We start from the raw sequence: 22,293 nt of genomic DNA, 5'->3' as shown, positions 1-22,293 counted from the left end.
TTCAAATGAATCATTGAGGATACAGGGCCCCCAAATTTTAAGATCATACTATACCACCTTGATTCTAAACTATTATCGTGAGTGGAGTAATATATATCAAATTATTATTCATAAAAGTTTATTTTTTGAGCTACATTACTGCTTCTGTATATGCAAAACACTGAAGAGTAATTTTTATATCACATTTCATAAGCAATTATTGAGAATAAGGGGAAGAAATGGAATAGAATTAAAAACATACTTATTTTTTATTTTCAAATTTTTATTCAAGTACTTTTATTATAGACGTTTTTCCTTTTCGAGGTACTTCGGTTGTATTGTTCGGACATCCGAAGGAATAAAACTTAAGCTAAAAAATAGATAGGTGTAAATAACACAAAGCGGGATTACAGCGCAGGGGTTGTTCGGCCATTTTAACTTTTCCATCCACGCACAAACCTACATTTTAAAAGCCTTACAACCTATGTTTACCATCATTCTTCAAAGGTAGCTCTGCATATTTATACGCTCAGCGATGTTTGCAAACCATTGACTGGTTGGAACCCTAACCCATGATCATCCGAAGAACTAACTGTTTTAATGATTTCCACTCCTTAAAAAACAATCTGTTAAAGCAATTTGTCCACTTCTGTCATTCAAGTTTCGATATTTAGATATAATTCCAATGTAGCAAAAAAGTAAATTATTATTACTTCTCTATATTTTTTGTCACAGTATGACACAATTCTTGGTTCCTATATAGAAACAGGAATTCTTCGGCAAAAGAGAAATCCCACTTGAAACTACGTCATATTCTCAGGAAACGTCGAGAGTGATTGTAACATCAAGAGTATATGAGAATACAATGTCGGATTACAAAACCATTCCTTCATTCGTTTCATGCGAAGAGCATTCACGATGGTCCGATTTCCTTTCCCAGATGACACGGTTGGCATAAGCCTCCAAAGGGTATTGCGTCTCAACCCCCGCCAGTGACGAGAGTTCCACAGATGGCATGCTGTAACATGAAAAGATTTGTGATAGATTTCCATGCGTTGGTGTGGGACAAGAAGTTTATTATTACCCCTAGTATTTCTGTTGTGGATTGAGCTGATGAAGATTAAATTTTTGTATAGATATTTAGGTGTGTGGTTTGAAAGTATTCCGTAGAAAAAGTGAAAGAATATGTAAATGCCTGCGGCCTTCTAGCTTTAACCAGGATATTCTGTTAAATGAATCGGGAATCATCATAGGGGAGAAAGTCCAATACAATTGCTTTTTTACAATTAAAAGGAAAAATAATTCTTCCCAAGAAGAGTTCAATTTTTTTTCATCGGTAATTACATTCAAGACTTCAAATGAATCATTGAGGATACAGGGCCCTAAATATTAATATCATAATATCCCACCTTGATTCTAAACTATGATCGTGAGTGGAGTGATTTATATCAAATTATTATTCATAAAAAATTTATTTATTGAGCTAAATTACTGCTTTTGTGCATGCAGAACACTCAAGAGTAATCTTTATATCACGTAATAAGCAAATAATAGAGGATGAGTGGAAGAAATGGAATAGAATCAAAAACAGACTTATTTTTTATTTTCCAATTTTTATTGGGGTACTTTTATGATGGACATTTTTCTTCCCCAAAATATTTTAGTTTTATTATTCGGAAATTCGAAATATAAAACTATAGCTAAAAACTTCACATGTGTAAATAACACAAAGCGGGATTACAGCGCAGGGGTTATTCTGCGCCGGCAAAAAGACGACGGACGAGCGAGAATAAGTTAGGACACAGGTGACAGTAGTACTGGGTGATGAAAGATGTAGGCATTTTAGTCCACAACTTGGCCTTCGATCTGGAAGCATGACAAGGAATCACCATTCTCATTCTTCAACGTCACTTCCACCTGGATTGAGATCTGAAAGAAAAATCAAAATCCAATTGGAAATTTTTGCCTGTGCTGAGATAAAAAACAGTGAAATAATGTAATTACGAGAGAGTCTTTATTTAAAATAAATTTATAGTAATTAGTGTTTACGGTACTTATAACGAGGAAACGGCATGCGTATTTACACTTATCACGGTGCTCCTTACGCAGTAGGCGTTCCGGAAGAAATTGATCTTTTTCAAAACATTCATCACTACGTCCTTTTTTAGGTTTAATTCTTATTGCCGAGGTATCATACCAGCGTTTTAGAGACGTCAGGTTACCTGCTAAAGCGGTTTCATCTTCCGGATTTGGTATATCTCTGTAAATCACATCATCATAGGCAAATATACGAATCTTACAAATTACCACGGAGTTAATGCCGTTTAACTAAAGAGGGTAACACAGAGGTCCGATAACACTTACCCGGGGAACACCCGACGTGAATTCATTCACTTGAAAATGGATCAAACGCTCGTTATCTTTTTATCTGACCATTCTTTTAACTCTTTAATCCAGCCCAAGCCACTTTTACCTATGACATATGCAAGAAAGCTAAGAGCAGTTTACCATTAGGTACTTTGTCGACCTCAATTTTATAATCTAGAATGCCCCGTCTACTGGAGCATTTTACTCTCCAAAACTAAGGATGTCACATGTAAGGTGTCAATCCTATAGTCAGTAATAAATATTTCGGATATCATGAATAAAAAACGAAAGTGGCAACTCCCATTTTTAACCCTTCTGGAAACCGTGCTGGTTTTCCTTCACAAACGCTTGCCTACCGAAATAGCAACTGCTACATGAACTTCTATAATACAAGTGAGGGGTGAATAGGTCCTGCTCGGTTCCTCCTTATCTCCTTTCATAAATATAGGCGTTGCATTAGCCGTTTTAAAATTACTGGAAACCTGCAATTTCAGATGCTAGTTCCTTAAATATGCGAGTGGGTATTTGATCGGGGTCGGAGAAAATAATTAGACTTAATACATTTTAGCAAACGTGTAATAAGGTTATATGAGATTGTAATTTTAGGCATCAGTTGGCGGGAACAAATTGCTTCGCTATCATAGAGAATTTGTAAGACATTGATGAAGGCGGTCTAAAACAAAGAATTATATACGTTCGCCTTTTCCAAACCGCTGTCTTCTTTCGCTTTCATTTTTCGAGTGATATAACCGTTAACTTTATTCCCGGTACCACTTTCATAGCGATTGAGGTAATAGTCTTTAAATGGCCGTAATGAATTCTAACGGCTTTACTCAACCATAGCAAACAAGTAACATTTCAAGCTTTCACAATTAATTGGTATTCCAACCTTGTGTTATTGTGATCAAAGCGTACCGCTCTATCCACATTCTTTCAGAAATATACGCCAACGGCAATGACATATATTAACAGAGAGGGATTTATTGTGTCGACATGATGGGAATATGGCGGTCGGTGCATTCATATATGGCCGGTTACTTCACCTTTGGGTAGGACGACAGCACCGGGATCTGAATGTCGTAGGTGGCGCTATCACTTGGGGACAGCGGACACTTTCCGGCGCTCAGGTGCGGGCAGGCATCATCGTAGCCAATGGGATAGTCGACCCAGAAGCCCAGAGCCTTGACGCGGACCTGCACCGTCAGTTTCGAAGCCGGCTTTCCTGGAGATATAAAGAAAGTGAAATGTTGGATGCTGTGCAGTCATTTGTGGGGAGGCGACTGGCAGGAATGTGGACAGGTGGGTTGTTGATTTTTAGGCAATGAGGCATCATAAGGTAGAAGCACTCTGAATCGTGAAGCTACCATTTTCTCCACAAAGGACGTCGCTCAAACAAACCAGCTAACAGTTGATTTGTTGTCGTAGAACGCCTTCAAAATGTACTATTAAAACACGTAACTTTTAAAGTCTTATCTGCAATAACAATTTCAGTAATTTCATTTTCAAACAAATGTATACCTGCAAGAAACTTTTCCATTGAAATACAGCGTTCCAACCACATATTTTACTAAACAAAATCAATATAAAAAGGAAAACATTCAATTTTTGATCATAAAAATCCACTTAACTCTAAAATATAGAAGTACTTTCCCTTTGCACTTCTATGAATTAAAATATATATTTGCATGTCTGTGTTCCTCTTCTACCAATGTGAAGTATAGGATTGATGACAGATGTCGAAATCGCCTAATCCTTCTGCTAAAATATCGTTCTAAATTGCTTGAGCGTGAGCAGGGAAGATAATTGGAAGGATACGCGGGGTTTACCTTTTACCGGAGAAAGAATGCAGGCGACAGAGTGATGGAGGCATTGAACACGAGACAGGGCGGGCGGGGAAACAAGTGTACCATCTAAAGGCACCATTCTGCCTTATTGTGTAACGTGCTACTACAGCTCCACCCTTTCGTTTTTGGACTCGAGATTAGACAAAAAAGCTTACGAGAAAATCCCGACGAAACTTCCACGGACGGTTGAATATAGTATATCATCAACGGCAGTTCTTTCCATTGAAACGATGAAGTTTTCTAGACCGTCGGCATGACAAAGGAATTAACGGCGACCTCCCACACATTCGTTCTTTGCTTAAGTTAATGTCCATTTTAAATTTTCCATCCACACACAAACCCACATTTTAAAAGCCTTACAACCTATGTCTAACATGCTTCAAAGACCACGCTGCATATTTAAATGCGCTCAGCGATGTTTACAAACCCTTGACTGACTGGAACACAAAACCATGGTCATCCGAAAAACTCACTGGTTTAATGAGAGGCACTCTCTAAAAAACAATCTGTTTAGACACCATGATAAACAACATGTCCACTTCTGTCATTCAAGTTTCAATCTGCAGAAGTCATATTCGATGCAGCAAAAAAGAACACACGATGATCAGTAGTGGCGAAAGTGATTGTAAGATCTAGAGTACATGAGAATACAATGTCGGATTACAATTCCATCCCTTCATTCGGTTCACGCGAAGAGCATTCACGATGGTCCGATTTCCTTTCCCAGATGACACGGTTGGCATAAGCCTCCAAAGGTAATTGCGTCTCAACCGCCGCCAGTGACGGAAGGAGTTGAAGTTGGATCTCACATACAGCACGGGTGCACTCACCGGTTGTGAAGTCCATTTGTGCGATGATGTCCTTCCCTCGGGGGAACTGACAGGGCAGCTCGTCGCACCCGTTGACCCTCAGGGCAGTCGCCGAAGGGACATTATCTGAAATCAATTTAAAATGCCTATCAAACCCCACCACATAGACTGAATTGAGAGAGAGACAGAAAGAGAAACAGATTGCAGAGATGGAGGGGGATTCCTCCGATGTTTGTGGAGATGATGTTATGAAGGGTGACACGGATTTCTGTGAGAACAATGGAACAGAATGGCAGGAATAGAAACGAAGTATCGCTTAGAGAAATGACTCGCGTCCAAATGTCCTTCATAATCCATTCTCTTATTTTTACGCTGTTAACCAGGGAAATTATACGAGACCCGAGAGTCCCCCTTTCATTTTACGGCACTGATAATATTGATGTCGTTTGAAGAATTCTACATATTAGTCATAGACCTATAGGATTCATTCAGGCCAATTTTCAGCAACCTGGATGAGTTCTTGTTATGATTGCACTAAACCAATGAATGATAGAAAACGTTTTTCAGTTACTCCTTAGAGTCAAGACAAAGAGTTAGGAAGAAAGGATGACTTTAAAGACTAAGTGAGTTCGACGGTTCAATTTGTTTTATTTCGCGGGTTAAAAATGAAAATGATACAACTATTAATACTCTGGGTCAATCTAATTTAGCCAATTTACCGAACAGAATGAATTCATGAAAATTACCACGTCGGATCATTTTCGAAATCATGCATTTGAGTTTCACTTGAACCCTTTGATAGAACTTCGTACAAATTTGAATGGATGGAATGGATATTACGGGGAAATAATTACCGCACTCGAAGAATTCCGTGCCGTGCGCGACGGCGAGAACCATGAACAGGGCGACTGCTTGGCCGTACATTTTCCCTCGGCGTCTTTTGGCGATGGACTTCTTTCCTGAACTGCTAAGGTTGCCGTGGTTGGGAGTGAAGAGAACGCTTATGCGCCTAACCTTTTATACGGATGCCTCCGGATCCTGCACGTGAGATGCCCGGGATCTCCTGATATAGCCGCATACGGCAAAACAATCAGAAATTCCCAGATAAGAAGTCCCCACCTGGAGTGTTGACTAAGAAAAGTGTACACCTGTGTCTTATCTGTCGGTAGCTCTAGATCCTTGCAGCTGCAGTTTCCTTTTAATCGCTTGACCACATTCAGTCGGTGCTGAGATATTTGGAGCTCCATCGTTGCATTTATGTCTGCGGATGATGACTTGATTTCCATTTGTCCTCATAACGTTTCTGCGTTTGCTCCGTATGTTTTGACCTTCTTTAATTATCAGAAATTTTGTAAACGTGAACACACACCCAAAATTTATGGGAAAGCCATCGTAGTAGAACGCAGCCGCTAAAATCTTCAAAACATATTACGGAAAACCACCATGAGAAATTGAATTAGGAAATGCTCTATGAATCGATATATTCAAAGTATCTCGTCGAAAAATCAAAGAATTAAAAAAGTTAATGTACCCATTAGTTCGGTACATGAAATTGTCTCAGTTTTTTCATTAAGCAATTTCTCCATCTGGTATAAGGAGCATTTACAACGTGGATCAAGGAAAAATACATACCGAAAAATTATCTCTTGCTATCCAGTCTTTTAATGAAAGTTAAATATTGGAAAGGTGAAATAATAAGAAATAAATTTATCTGATAAGTGATAATGAATATTTTCACAATGGAAATCTCGATTGCTGATATTTTTCAGGATCATCATATTTTTTAAATAATCTGATAATATATTTTCCACACAGTTATCAAAAACAACAATTATGCCAAGTTGTTTCCACATAATTCAAAGAAAATCTGTTATTTCACATTAAAACAGGCGATCTTAATTCTTTATCTGGGTATCTTGTGTTTTTATCATGCATCCATAGTTTCCGGTGAAGAGTGAAATGAGAAAAAGAATGAAATATTCTCCTCTTAGTCCATTTATTTAGTTTCTATGATACCTAATTCCACGATTGCCCTTATTTTTGTGCATCTTGTGGTACCTATATTTATGAAGAATAATTTGCATTTTTTCAATATCCTTACATAGAATTATGATTATGAGAACCTTTGATTTGGGAATTTCCCTTTAGATTGAAATATGTCCTAAAATTGACATTAATCATTGTCTAAAAATTATTCTTAGCACGCCTTTCGCACATAACTATGTCCTTATCATGCCTCCCAAAACACTGCAATATCCCTCCCCGAGGGAATCCATGACTATCCGCAGGCCATTTTCCGCAACTGAACACCCTCTCTCATCACATGTCAAATTTAAAGCTAATATAAAATGTGTATGCGTGCAGTTGGATTTTTACTCAAATTGAACCTGTCTTAAAAATAAATCAATAGAATTTTGAGGTAATTTGTAGAGGACACTAAGTGGTCCCAGGCTCTGTATTTGTGGAAATTAACCCGATCGTGTATATAATAAAACTGTAGTTTTCCAGGGCAAGTTATTTTGTACAACGCGTTTCTTAGTGTCAATCCTCCATATTTCCGTTGAAAATAATCCCAGCAAAGTGAGCGATACCACCCTTTCCCATATTACCTCATTCCTACAATCTCTTCTTAAAACTAACCCACTCATACCTATCAAGTAAAATTTTGCAGTGTGTTTTCCTTACTAAAGCCTTCCAAACTTGATTCCTCAGGATGATACATTGCCATTGAAACCCCTTGCTGAGGAATAAATCACTAATATTAATTCATCAAAATTTAAAATTATAATTTCAGAACCAAAACTAAATATATAGAGCATAATTTATTTATTAGACTCATTCATTTTTTCTAATATTCCAATGTCCGATGAATTGCCTACTAAGGATGTTGCTACTTACTACTTCAGGCGTATTATGTGATGGCATTACTCAATATCGACCAGCATCCCATTGACAAATGTTCCTCAAAGAAATTTTATGTTACTTTCCATCATCATTTCGATTATAGAAAAATAATATCTAATCTACAATCTAGAATTTCTTCAAAAACCTATCTTGCCTTCAACCTTATCAGGAATCTGAATCCTCCTACCAACATTCTCATTTCTATTTTACTAATTGCATTTTTGGGCGAAACCTCCAATTAAATTGACTGGGGCGCGTCACGCACGACTACGAATGCCTGTGACATTGTATGTACGGTATTTCGTCACAACATCTTGTTCCTTTAAAACCCCAAAAATTTCAGAGTTTAAGAGGACGCCTCGGTAGCTTAAGTGGCTAAAGCACTCGACCGGATATTGAGGGATCTGGGTTCGAATCCCAGTCAAGGTGAATGATTTTTACACTCTGAAATTGTTGCATTGAAATGCACATTAGCGGATGACTCCGTTAAAAGTTACTGTTGCGGCATCTCCCGCAGTTTCTTTGGAAGTTACCGTGCATGTCAAATCCACAATGAAGTGATAGCTGTTTATGAAAATGATAGTCCGTCACATCACACCGCTGTGATGTGGAAAAGGAATTTTCAAACTTGCCATATGTGCCTTACAGATGATGCTGCCACACACTTAGTTATGGCAATATGCGAAAAATTATTCACGAATAAATGCAAATTTCAAATACTTATGTCAGCACGCTCGATTCCACGGCTACTGAATATTTTTGCGAGGTAAAAAAACATGGAGCGATCTGTCAAGGGAGATATTGAATCTTTTAGAGTAAGACGTAGAGTATATTTTGGTTGCCTGGTAACAACGAATGAGTCTCGGATCTATTAATATGATCTAGAGACAAAATAATTGAGCAAGCAGTGGGAGCCCAGCAACTCAGCTCCCCAAAAAGCCTAAGTTGAAGAAATTAGTAATTAATACCTTGTTGTATATTTTTTGGACTGTCGTGGAGCCGTTTTTACAGACTATCTGGAGAGGGGTCAGAATAACACTGCTGCCTATTACTGCACACTGATGAACAAATTGTGTGATTCTCTAAAAAAAATAACGGCGCAGATTTATCACCAAAGGCATCCTTTGTGGAAGAGCAAGATGTGTCCTGCAAGATTTACCCTTCCGAAAACTGTGTTCAAATTTTCATCGATAACTCTTGATTACCGAGGTGTCTCATTATCGAAATTTCAAATATATGTTCCATAATCTAGCATTCTATGAATGTGAGGGAAATATGTCTGTGATTGCTAGGTTCCTCATGTCCTTATTATATTATTGGCCGATTTCCAATCACTTGAAATCTTATGATCTACTAGGGATTTTTTAAATATAACTTCAAGATACGACACCATTTTCGACGCCAGATCCTTAATACGAGCAGGTATTCGATCGAACCCGGATTAGTGAGTAATGGAACTTTATACTTAACTGTTTTATTGCCTTGATAGTTCCCTGATGAAGCGTAATATGTTTTCTCTCTCCTTCTAGTACCACCTATGTATACGTTATTCATGGCATCTACTCGAAGTCTTCCTCCTTCAAATGCACCCAATTACGCACATAACAAACTGCGAATATATTACTTATTATCTAAATAATACGCCCGTACCTCCTTAGTATCGATTCTATAGTTTCAATAATATCTGTACATACATTTCAAATAGGATAGGGGAATGTTTTAAGCCCTTTATATGCTCGGAACAAAGCCAATAACGAATTTTCTATCATAAGTACAGCTTGAGACTCGGTTTATACGTTTAATAAGCGATGTTAGTTGAGATCCATTGCCAAGCGCGAGTATTTAAGGTGAAGTCTAACCAACGTGAAAATATAATATTTCTCCTTAATATTTTCATTCTGATATTTTCCTTCTGTTCAGTTAATAAAACCAAGTTCCTTCAATTCAGCTCCGCAAATATACCTTGTCTGTTTTTTCATACGTTAGGACTAATGTTAATGCGAGTCCCAGGTATTTTATTTTGTCTTCCGATTATAGATATACTCATACTCCGCCGAGTCTATAGGTGTCACGGTTTAAGGATTTCTATTCCCTGATTTCATTACTGCACATTTCCAAGGATTCAGTTGGTAACCCACTCCTGCCAACAAGCAATAACATGGTTGTTCATAATTAGAAAGAGTCTCACAATCCGATGTACCTCTATTATTAATATCTACTTAGATGATCGTATTATTGGCAAAGAATCTGACTTTTCTGATTGTAAATGAGAAGAAAGAGGGAACCGACTGCGCTTACAAGTGGGATGTTGAAAGCTATATTCACAACATCTCAGTTCCTCCCATCAATATTTTCTTTCTTTTTACGCTCAAAAATAAATTCGAGGATCCAATCCGTAGTTTTAATATGTTTTGATTTAATGATAGTAATGTGTGCATGGTAAATGGCATTCGTAGGTAAATCCATTAAAAGAAAGGATACCAATTTCGAGCCTTAACCGTATCGCTAGTTTCTATTATTAACACTGTTTTCGAATTGAAAAATATATTTCAGCTTCCTGTGGGACAAACTAATTCCTAACTTTACTCTCCAACAACACTTTTAGCGATCGATCCCTTGCGTCTAATACAATTTCATAAATAGCTGAAGAGTACATGACACATAAAAATGCATATACTACGTTGCATATTTCAGATTTATTTTTGTGCAACACAAATAATGAAAACTCGAACGCCTTAGACAAAAATATATTTATTTACTGGCGTTTACGAAATATTTCTGTAATGTTTCTTTGGCATTGTGTATTTCTCCTGTATTACATTCCGTGTGATAACTAGACACTATCTTTTTATAAAAAATTGTGTCCAAATCAGCTTTTCAAGCAAAATAAATATGTGTTTTCTGTTGATATTATCCTCGAATTTTGGCCATCCGTCAATGTTATTAAATCCAGTAAGGAAATAATCTGGATGAGTGCGGTAATAGAGGTTTCCGGTATTTTAAATATTTTATAGAATAAATATTAACGAAACTTGACGACTTCTTCCGTAAGGTTCATTCTTTTACCATTTGATTTGGCAATTAAATTTATATTGATAATGGCTCATTCTTCCTAACACATAATCTACTTAATATTCTTATTCTTCACACAATATATAATATTTAAAGGTTTAAACAAGACTGCGAGGTACTGGGTAGGCCATTAATGGCATGAAATAAATTTTCCAGAAACATTAAACCGAGGAATATTTCATCACATTAATATTTTGATTATAACTTACAAGGACGATGTAGAAAAGAGTATTTCCATTTTTAAAGTTGAAATGAGGAGCACATAGATTGAACACGCGGCTAACGTTTTTGCATATAAAATTTTATATACACAACAGACATGGTCTTTTACTTATTTTGAGGGAAAGTGAGTTTGTGGGAAAAGCTAGGGAGAGCGTTGCATTGCTCAACTAGTAAAAACCAACGCAGGAAAAACACCCACGAAGAGAAGGGGGGTGTGAAAAACCTGCGAAAACCCTATTAATAAGAGGAAAGATACATGTACATTGTAACAATCATTTTTACATAGTATACATATTATCAAGTTACTGAAATTGAAATGGAGAAATTAAATACATTGATAACACATGCGGAGTAATGAGAAGCGTAATATTTCTAAAAATAATGATGCAAACTCTTACCGCTTGAGATGAAAAAACAAAAAGCAGAAAAAAAGTAGACACAGTGATCTGTATAGCATCTGAGTGGCATGACGGAGGGTAAACGGGTTAAGTTAAGTACCTGAGGAAAATGAACTTGTGAAGTGCTCTTCTAAATGTTGTTGTTGATGAAGAGTTTTTTGATGTCATCTGGGAGAGAGTTCCACAGACGGCATGCTGTAACATGAAAAGATTTGTGATAGATTTCCATGCGTTGGTGTGGGACAAGAAGTTTATTATTACCCCTAGTATTTCTGTTGTGGATTGAGCTGATGAAGATTAAATTTTTGTATAGATATTTAGGTGTGTGGTTTGAAAGTATTCCGTAGAAAAAGTGAAAGAATATGTAAATGCCTGCGGCCTTCTAGCTTTAACCAGGATATTCTGTTAAATGAATCGGGAATCATCATAGGGGAGAAAGTCCAATACAATTGCTTTTTTACAATTAAAAGGAAAAATAATTCTTCCCAAGAAGAGTTCAATTTTTTTTTCATCGGTAATTACATTCAAGACTTCAAATGAATCATTGAGGATACAGGGCCCTAAATATTAATATCATAATATCCCACCTTGATTCTAAACTATGATCGTGAGTGGAGTGATTTATATCAAATTATTATTCATAAAAAATTTATTTATTGAGCTAAATTACTGCTTTTGTGCATGCAGAACACTCAAGAGTAATCTTTATATCACGTAATAAGCAAATAATAGAGGATGAGTGGAAGAAATGGAATAGAATCAAAAACAGACTTATTTTTTATTTTCCAATTTTTATTGGGGTACTTTTATGATGGACATTTTTCTTCCCCAAAATATTTTAGTTTTATTATTCGGAAATTCGAAATATAAAACTATAGCTAAAAACTTCACATGTGTAAATAACACAAAGCGGGATTACAGCGCAGGGGTTATTCTGCGCCGGCAAAAAGACGACGGACGAGCGAGAATAAGTTAGGACACAGGTGACAGTAGTACTGGGTGATGAAAGATGTAGGCATTTTAGTCCACAACTTGGCCTTCGATCTGGAAGCATGACAAGGAATCACCATTCTCATTCTTCAACGTCACTTCCACCTGGATTGAGATCTGAAAGAAAAATTAAAATCCAATTAGAAATGTATGCCTATTCTGAGATAGCAAATCAATTGCAGGAGAGTTTAAACTCGAAATAAATTAATTACAATCAGTTTTTAAGGTTCTTAGGTCGAGGAGTAACGCACATGTATTTAATCGAGCCTAATCCCTCTATTATGGTATTGCTAACGCAGTAGGCGTTCAAGAAGAAATTCATCTTTTTCCAAAATTTCATCGAACTACCCTTATTTAGGTTAACTTCTTATTGCCAAAGGTAGCACTAGCGTTTTATAGACGTTAGCCCATCTGCTAAAGCGGTATTATCCTTAGGATTGTAAATATCTCTGTAAACCACTTCATCATCAATTCTTACTATTTACGAGTACTACTCGTATACTTCTTACTATCAAATTCTTAAATATGATTACATACACGGTGCCATTTCCGACGCTAATTCCTTGATCATAAGAGCGGGTATCTGATCACGCCATTAGAAATTCTCAGGCTTAATATTTTAGCAAACGTTTTGATTGCAATTTTGGGCATTGGTTGTGGAGAACGAACTGCTCCGCTATCAGAGACATTTGATGAGACATTGGTAAAGACGCTCGGAAAGAAGGATTTAAATAAGTTGGCCTTTCTCAAACTACTGGTTATTGTATCGGGAAAATCGGAAGTTGACTGGTGGTGTATTAAGATGTGGTCAGATACTTCACCTTTGGGTAGGATGACAGCACCGGGATCTGAATGTCGTATGTGGCACTATCTCCCGGGGATAGTGGGCAGTTCCCAGAGCTCAGATGGGGGCAGGCATCGTCATAGCCAATGGGATAGTCCACCCAGAAGCCCAGGGCCTTGGCGCGGACCTGCACTGTCAGTTTCGAGGCCGCCTTGCCTGAAGAAATGGAGAAGTTGAAAAGTTGAGTGTTAATAATGTATTTACTGAGAGAAGACCGGCAGTTGGAGTGGATGGGTTGGGGAGCTTTTTTGGGCACCGAGGCTTTCAAGGAAGAGATACCTTGATCTGCTGTCCAATTTTCGAAGAACGACCTCAGAGGAAGGTCTGACAAAATGTCATCATGCGCAAATACAACACTCAGAGAGCATCTCAGGGGCCAACCGAAGAAGCCATCAAAATTCTGATAATGAACTCTTTCTTCCTGGATCCTCAGAGAGATTTCTAATTCCTACATTTCGATCACAACAATTATTTTAGAAAATATTAATCTCTTTTAGTTTCAATTCGGATAATGACATGAATAGCTTCGATATTTGAAAGTTAATGACCTTCATTTAATGACATAGACGATCATGTGCTAATCACGCGGTTGAACTCATTTCTGTGTATAATAATATTATTCGGTCAGGATTGCGGAAGATTCTAGGCAGAAAAGAGCAAACTGGTCGGTGGATAATTTTTCTGCAGCGCTATTCTGTCAAAAAGTATCATTTACATGTATTATGCTTAAAGTCTTGCTCGAATAAATGTATTCTATTAAATAGACTTTAGAATGATTTTCTATCTACAATGACTCATTTTCCACTGAATTACTGCGTTTTTCCCAACAGGAAATAATAAAAGAATACAACATTAAAAAATAAACGTAAACCTTACAGGCCTCATCATAAAAATCCAGTGAACTTGTAAAATGCGTACGTACTTTTCCTTTTCACAATTAGAAATTTATTCTAATTTACTATTCATGACATCTATATTCATTATATTCTATTAGTTACTGATACTTGTTATCGGATACGTAATTACTTTAACGTGACACAACACCCCCCAAAAGATAATCTGTTAAGGCACTCAATAAAGCAATACGCTCGTTTCTGTCAGTCAAATTTCGTAGTGTTCATATGATTTCCGATATGTCAAAAACATTTGCTATGAACATGGCAGTAATAGGGATCTCCTTATCGGTAAAGGGAATTCTTCAACGAAGGACAGCTTCCACATTGAGCATACGTCAACTCCTCAGAGCACGTTGGTCAGCAGTCTTCGAAAGCGATTGGAACATCCAGAGCCCCATGAGATTACAATTCCATTTCTTCATGCCTTTCACGCGAAGAGTTTACAGGATGGTCCATTTTATTTTCTTAATTAACATGGCTGACAAAATCTTCGCGGCACGATTGTGAGGGGTTTCTCGATCCCTACTTGAGGTGCTTTGTGGAGTGCACTTTGAGTGAGTACGCCGTCCGTCGGAGGGGACGTTAAGCTGCGCACCCCTAGGCGCCTTCGTAAAGAGTAGGCTAGTGCCGACGCCGGGTTTCTCTCCACTCTTCATCCTTTCCTGTCCATCCCTAATGGCGCAAATGAACTTAGCTGCGGTCGCCTCCACTTTATACTACTACTATGAGTGCGAGTTATTTCCAGCCTGTGACGGACGGAGTTGAAGTTGGGTCCCGTATACGGGACCTGGGCATGGGCGCACTCACCGGCTGTGAAGTCCATTTGAGCGATGATGTCCTTCCCTCGGGGGAACTGACAGGGCAGCTCGTCGCACCCGTTGACCCTCAGCGCAGTCGCCGAAGGAACATTATCTGAAATCAAATTCATAATTCCCATGAAATCCACAGACTGGAGTGAGAGAGAGAAAGGTTGGAGCGTTTACGGGTCATTCCGCCGATGTTGGTGGAGACGATGGTATGAATGGTGATGCGGATTGCTGCGAAAACAATGGATCGGACGTCTTGAATTGATACGATGTGGTACCGAGGCAGATGACTTGAGTCAGAATATTACCTTTACTTCATTCCCTTACTTTAACAAAGTAAACAAAGGATGTTATGTCTCCGAGATTTTCCCTGTGTTCATTTGAGGGCATTATGTTATTGAAGTGGATTGGAAAATTCTTTAAATTAGTCAGACACCTAACGAATACATTCAAGCAAATTTTCTCCCCACTTGGAATGGTGCTTATTACGCCTTGAGGTATAATTTCAAATGTTATTGGAACCAAAAGGTTCTTCAGTAACTTAATTAAGCTAAAAAGGAACTAAATGGCTCCTCAGTTGCTTCCTCGAATATTGAATTGAGTTACGCGGAAAAAGTGAATATTTGCAAAAACTACATTTTAGCAAATTTCGCTCCTCTGCATATGTTTCAAGCTTTTTTTCAATTCCATAGCTTAAAAATTAATGCAATAATAAATTATGCTAATCGGCTGAATCGCTAAAATTGCTGGGCAAAAGGTATCAATTAAAAAATTATGTGAATATCACTGCTTCGAAAACCAAAAAACAATAGACGAATTGTATTTTAAATTAAACATCTGTGTTTCTCATGAATCTTTTGTTGGCATTTTTTAGAAATTTGAGTGGAATGGAAAGAACGGAGGGCTAATTACCGCACTCGAAGAATTCCGTGCCGTGCGCGACGGCGAGAACCATGAACAGGGCGACTGCTTGTCCGTACATTTTCCCTCGGTGTCTTTTGGTGATGAGACTTCGGAGACTTCCTTTCTGAGCTGCTAAGGCTATCGTAGATGTATGTGGAGAATACACTTAGGCGCTGAACCTTATATACTATTATTCACGCATTATTTACACTCGGGTCATACACGTGCGATACCTGGGATCTTCTGATATAAACGGAGATGGTAAAGCATTCAGAGATCCCCAGATAAGAATACCTCACCTGTATTCTCGACTAGAAAAGTGTACACCTGTGGCTTATCCGCCTAATTATTTGACTCTTGATAATTTGAAAAAACGCAGATCCCCGTCAATTTCTCAACTGCGGCGGTCGATATTGACATAGGGCCAGAAGATCTTGATCCTCACAGCTGCAGTCGCCTTCCAATCACCTTGTTAGACCAAATTTAGTTGATTGCAAGAGATTTAGAACTCCATCGAACGATTTAAGTACGTCAGCAGGTGATGATCCGATTCCCCTTTACATTTACATCGCTCCGTCCTCAGCGCCCCATTTTTTGACCTCCTCGGCGTTTCATTAATTCACAGAGGATCCGCAATCGTTAATAGCAACGGAAATTTAACTTCGGACGGCAATCCTACCATCTCAACATATTTAGTATACCATCCCAGTCCATACCACTTCTTTCCACCGATTATACCCTCAACTCCCCCAACCTAACAACACAGGTTTTTCAGGGTGCATTCCCCATTCGGGACTTTCAAAAATGATTCCTAAAGGATAATTTATAGACATTGAAAAAATGCGCACTTTGAGCAATTAAATGTTGTGTAAAATAATAAGTATTCTTTCAAATACAATAGGAAAATATGCGGAGCAAAATTTATCTATTTTACCGTTATATTGGTGTATTATCCCCATAACTTTTTAAATGCTTTTTCGAAGTACTGTGACTTTGCGTGGCATCAGGCGTGTGGTGTCGCTCAATTTTGGTCCGAATCCCGCTCGCAAGTGTTTCGGATTTTTATGTTACTTCATATGCATCGTTTCGATTAGGGAAAATTTTGTTTTAATCTAAAATCCTATATTTGTTCCAAAACCGATCCTGCCTTCCACTAAATCTCGAATTCAAATTTTCCTTTTTACATTTAATTTTTGCATTCTCAGGTCCATTTTACGAATTTGGATGAACCTCAAACTCAATATCTTGTTTTTATAAATGGTAAGTTAATTTGTGGCAATATATCTTCTTATCTGTGATAGTAAAAATGTTTAATTATTATGAAAATAATAGTGACTGAAGATCTCAATTTTCAGTCAAAGTTATTAAAAAGAAATAGAAATTAATCTAAAAGTACGTCGTAACTGTCTTTCGTTTATGTTTTCATTGATATTTTCTTTTTCATTGGAGGCTTTTCCACTTTTCAGTGGTTACTTAATATTCCCATCCACCACTCCTTTCAGTCATCTCAATTTTCTCTTACAAGCCCCGATTCCATCTGCAACCCATACATACCTCTACTCCTGTAAGAGCACCACTGAGAAGGAACTGTCAGTGTTGGAAAATGGATTCCAGTGATAGACAGTATAAACGTCAGGTGTATGATGGTCCCATTGTTACAAGTGGCAGATCATGAGTATGTGAGCCAGGGTCTGACGGCCTGGTGCTCTCCGAATGGTGGCATTTCCCATATGGTGAGGTGGTGGGAGCGGCGGCTATTGGCACGTATAGCTCTGGGCTGTAGGTCGTGACTCATCTAAGTATGAACGATGCCATGGGCCGCGGATCCAATGATATTCTATGTTGATTCAGAAAATTGAACTCTATAAAGTGAGCGGGTGGGTGGCATCGAGGGAACTAATGTGGCATTTGTAACTTCATCCCGAGGATTGATCGGGGTTCTCTGGTTTGGAGCCGAGAGGATTGCATAAATCAGAGATTGCGTAATCTCTCCAGCGATCTCATTCCCTGACTTTCAGCCGGAAATCCAATCGTAAAAAAAAACCTCTAAACCGCCTTGGTGTTCGTTACAATTCTGAGACTGCCAGTCACGCAGCGATGAGGATATTCGAGTACTTTATGGTATTTTTAGATAAGAGGGTAAGACATCGTTTAGCTCAAACAGTGGAATGGAGCGAGGATCAGTACTACACATCCATGCAATAGGTCATCACTTATGAAACAGATAGCAACGTATAGAAAATTTTATAAGGGATCCAATAATAATTAGCATTCGTTCCCGCTAAATATTCAAGCGATTGTAATGTCAAGAAAAATTATTTCTATTACTGCTAACCTTCCGAAATTTAAAGAATAAAGTGTTGAATATCATCAACCTATTTAAAGCACTAGCGCTAATATAATTATTGGCATTTAAAGCTGGTTAGCGAATATAATTGCCGGTAGTAACATTTTACCAATATTCTTTTCCATTCACAGATGTTATAGAGTAAATAAATACGGGGTATATCTTTATTATAGTTAATAACCCCTGCTCAGCAGGGCTGAGGTAATTTCAGATAAAGGTTTAGAAAGTGTTTGGTGATCAATTAAAAGTCATAAAACCAAAAGAATCTATGTATGAGCATTTTACAAGCCAACTTTTGACAGAGTTAATTCAATACCATAACTAATTGAGGTCATTTTTTTTATTTTTAGTACCCTGCAAGACATAGCTAGGATCTGTGGCAGGAGGTGAATACACTCCACAAAAGATAACATTGCTGTTTAACCTTTTCCTCACATTTTCCGGTACATTTCTAATTATTTGTTAGGTTACCCACATATTTCTCGTATGTGTCTCACTCTCTGAGTGAGGGAAACGCATAAACATATAATCGAGTCTTCATTTTCCAATTCTGTGTTCTTGATGCAGTAGGAGAATGGGAAATAATTGCTATTTTTCCAAAAAGTCATCACCACGAATTTTTTTGAGCTAAATAGTAATTACCAACTGTCGCAGCAGCGTTGTATAGCATTACGGTCATCTGGTAAAGCTGCTGTGTCCGATATCTCTGTAAACCACTGCATTTTCTGCAAAAAAGCGTATCTTACTATTAACTATGGGGAACACCTGAAGTGACTTCTCCTGCATTAGACTTAACTCCACCTATGACTACTCCTTGTATCGGACCATAGAAAAAGTCTTTTATCCAACCCTGGATATTTTTAGCTATGCCAAATGCTTCTAGCTTTGTGAGTAGTTTGCAACCAGGTGCTTTGCCAAAGCTTTTTTAAAATCTAGAAAACTGCGTCTACTGAAACATTGTTCTCTCCCGAACTAAGGATGAACGAAGAGCGCAAGATGTGTCTGGCAGGATTTGCCTTTTCGGAAACCGTGCTGAATTTTCATCAATAACTTTTGACTATTGATGTGTCTTACTATCGAACTAGCAAATATGTTTTATGAACTGGCATGATATGGATGTAAGGGAAATAAATCTGTAATTACTCTGTTCCTCCTCGTTTTTTTTTTAATTGGTGTTACGCTGGTCGTTCTCCAACCACTAGGAATCTGTGATGTACTTGTATATATTTTTTAAATATGATTTCTAGATATGGCGAATTTTCCGGCGATATTTCCTCAAATATACAAGCGGGTATTTCATCGGGCCCGGAAGATTTATTAGGCTTAATATTTTTCAGCAACCGTTCTATTCCATTATATGAGATTTCAATTTTGAGCATCGGGTGGCGGTCATGATTTGGTAAGCTATTGGAGACATTCGGTGAGATATTGTTGAAGACGCTTTGAAAGAAGGGATTTAATAAGACGGCCTCTTCTAAAATGCTGGTTATTCTTTCACCTTCATGGTTTTTGTGTGAATTAACTTTTGACATATTTCCCTGAACCTCTCTGATATACGAACAAAATGCCTTCGGATTCTCTTTCGAATTTTCTGCTAATCTTTTCATTTTGAATTTGCTTAACGCTTTCCGAAATTCCTCCTTGGCATTTGCCCTAGGAATCTTGTGAGTGATCTCATTCCTTTTGTTTATAGAGTCATCATTCTTGATATTTTCATCTTGGCGTGAAATACACGGTTGATGTAAAAATTATCGGAAACATTTTTTTTCCTAACGTCATTGTACGTTACAACGCGCTAGCACCGCGTAGGCTTGGTGGTGGGGGTCTGCCAATTAACACTCACAGGTGACTGGCGATAATCGCCAGTCACCTGTGAGCGTTCGTTCAGGGTAGATCGTGCTTTCAGTGGACCTCTGTCAATTGACTCGGTGCTAGCGCCAAATGCAGCGAAAGACTCAATAGCGATACGCCATCAAATCTTACGTTGGCTCGAGGAATTGCAGGTACAGATACTTTGGACGTGATTCGTCAAGTTTTCAAGGATAGAAGCATGTAACAAATGAAATTTGTTTAAATTCGAAAAGCTCGTCAAAAAAAACGAGAGTGTATGAAGGACGCTGGAGAACCGTTAACGTCAAGAATCGACGGCAACGTACTACCTGTGCATGAAGTGCTGAATTTAGACCATCAATTAAGTGTGCGTATGATCTCAAATCGTATTGGCGTTCATAAGATGACAGTGCACACCATTATCACTGAAAATTTGATTATACGAAATATCTACGCTAAACTCGCCCCGAAATTCTTGACGGACGGTCAAAAGCAAGGTCGAGGGTCTGCTTGCCAAGACCTGCAACGCGACGCGTCGATTCCACTACGGTCGATTTCACTTTACAGTCCCGAAATGGCAGCAGCAGACTCATTTTCTGTTTCCAAAAATAAAAGCCTCTCTCATGACACCACCATCAGACCATAAGAACCATCGAATAACCTTGCACGCGTACCAGTTAGGGCCTTCCAAAATGGCAAAAGCATGTCTAAGCTCTAGAGATTTGCTTTCAGTAATTTTGTTGCATTGTAGCAATATCTGAAATAAATATATTTTCCGATACTTTTTAAGCAAATCTCTTAGTGTTAGACGTCGTTATGATTTCTAACATGCTCGTTGTACCATCTAGGTTCCGTGTTATCTTTACAAATTTACTGGGAATGAGCCTGTTGATTGCTGAGCACATGGCGTCAAGGAATTGATACCTCGAATTCTCAGTATTTCGGTTTGTTATCTTTCTTAAAATTTGTCAAGTGAATCTATACGCAGTTAAAGCCTTTATAATTCCCTTCGTTAAACAAAGATTTTTTCTTTTAGGCTTTTAAGGAAAAGTTAGCATTTACTGCTTTATGGTTACTAGTTATTTTAGTTTCTATAGTTAACACATTTTAATTCTTGTTCGTTGCTAACAAATGAAGAAGATTTTCTCCCCTAGTTAGTGAAGTAATAAGTTGATGGATTGAGTTCAACATTAAGGAATTGAAAAGCGACTCGCAAGTAACTCGCAAGTAACGCTCCAATCGATAAATCGGGCATTGAAGTCTCCATATTTTAAAATGTCACGATAGCTGTATTGGGATGAGAAACTTTTGCTTTTCTGCTCTAGTTCTAATATTGAATTATTTTTGTCATTCGATGGCCCGTAAAATGTTCACACATAGATTCTTTTGCACTAAGGACTTTTAATTGAGGACTAAACGCTTTCATCACAATTATCAGGAATTGCCTCAGCCCTGCTGACGCAAGAACCAGACAAGCAAATCAAGAGTTTTTCTTCCCAAAACAATGAACGAGAGATGATAGTGTAAGGATATTTAAATTACCCATCCATTAGTTGGAGGACGTACAGATTTAAAACGGGTTAAAGACCAAGATACCTGAGAGTTGCTATCATATTGAACCTCATACATCAACTCGTTACTTCATCAATTGAGGAAATAATATTCTTTATATCTTAGTAATGAAGATAAACGAAAAGATCCTAATCATAGAAAATGCTCATGTCATTGGTGACCATAGAGCAGTAATTGCTAAGTTATACCGAAATCATACCTGTATATGGGATCAAAAATAAGAGGCCAAATAGAATATTTCACTTGTTTAAAAATAAGTACATCAATGGCTTCAAGTTTTTGTTATAGCGTTCAATTGTAAATCTAAGGAAAAAGTGAACACCGAAATATTTAGGGTACGTGGAATCCCTTCTTTGAGATCACGCGCTCAGCAGCAAAGTGATATATTCCAAATAAATGAATGAAATGTGACACGAAGCATTGATACTGCTAAATAAAGCTTATTTTTCATGAGTAGTCACAAAGTTTTGTTTTAACGAGATCCTTTATATTTAAAGGATATCTAGACGA

General features: G+C 37.8%; 2 protein-coding genes across 2 annotated transcripts; both read right to left on the bottom strand.

Annotated features, from left to right (window-relative positions):
- Window positions 1-1,821: 1,821 nt before the first annotated feature.
- LOC139699078 (NPC intracellular cholesterol transporter 2 homolog a-like) lies at window positions 1,822-6,077 on the bottom strand. Its single transcript, XM_071598079.1, has 4 exons — window positions 6,014-6,077; window positions 5,021-5,125; window positions 3,390-3,568; window positions 1,822-1,908 (listed from the first exon to the last, which is right to left on the bottom strand). The coding sequence occupies exons 1-4, from the start codon at window positions 6,075-6,077 to the stop codon at window positions 1,822-1,824; spliced, it is 435 nt and encodes a 144-aa protein (XP_071454180.1).
- Window positions 6,078-12,615: 6,538 nt separating this feature from the next.
- On the bottom strand, window positions 12,616-16,113 carry LOC139699077 (NPC intracellular cholesterol transporter 2 homolog a-like). Its single transcript, XM_071598077.1, has 4 exons — window positions 16,044-16,113; window positions 15,133-15,237; window positions 13,407-13,585; window positions 12,616-12,702 (listed from the first exon to the last, which is right to left on the bottom strand). The coding sequence occupies exons 1-4, from the start codon at window positions 16,111-16,113 to the stop codon at window positions 12,616-12,618; spliced, it is 441 nt and encodes a 146-aa protein (XP_071454178.1).
- Between the last annotated feature and the right edge of the window lie 6,180 nt (window positions 16,114-22,293).

The sequence above is a fragment of the Hetaerina americana genome, unplaced genomic scaffold, assembly GCF_022747635.1.
Source record: "Hetaerina americana unplaced genomic scaffold, ioHetAmer1.1.p SCAF_9, whole genome shotgun sequence".
Taxonomy (NCBI): Eukaryota; Metazoa; Arthropoda; class Insecta; order Odonata; family Calopterygidae; genus Hetaerina; species Hetaerina americana.
The sequence above is the reverse complement of the archived record's forward strand: the minus strand, read 5'-3'. Positions and strand labels throughout refer to the sequence as shown.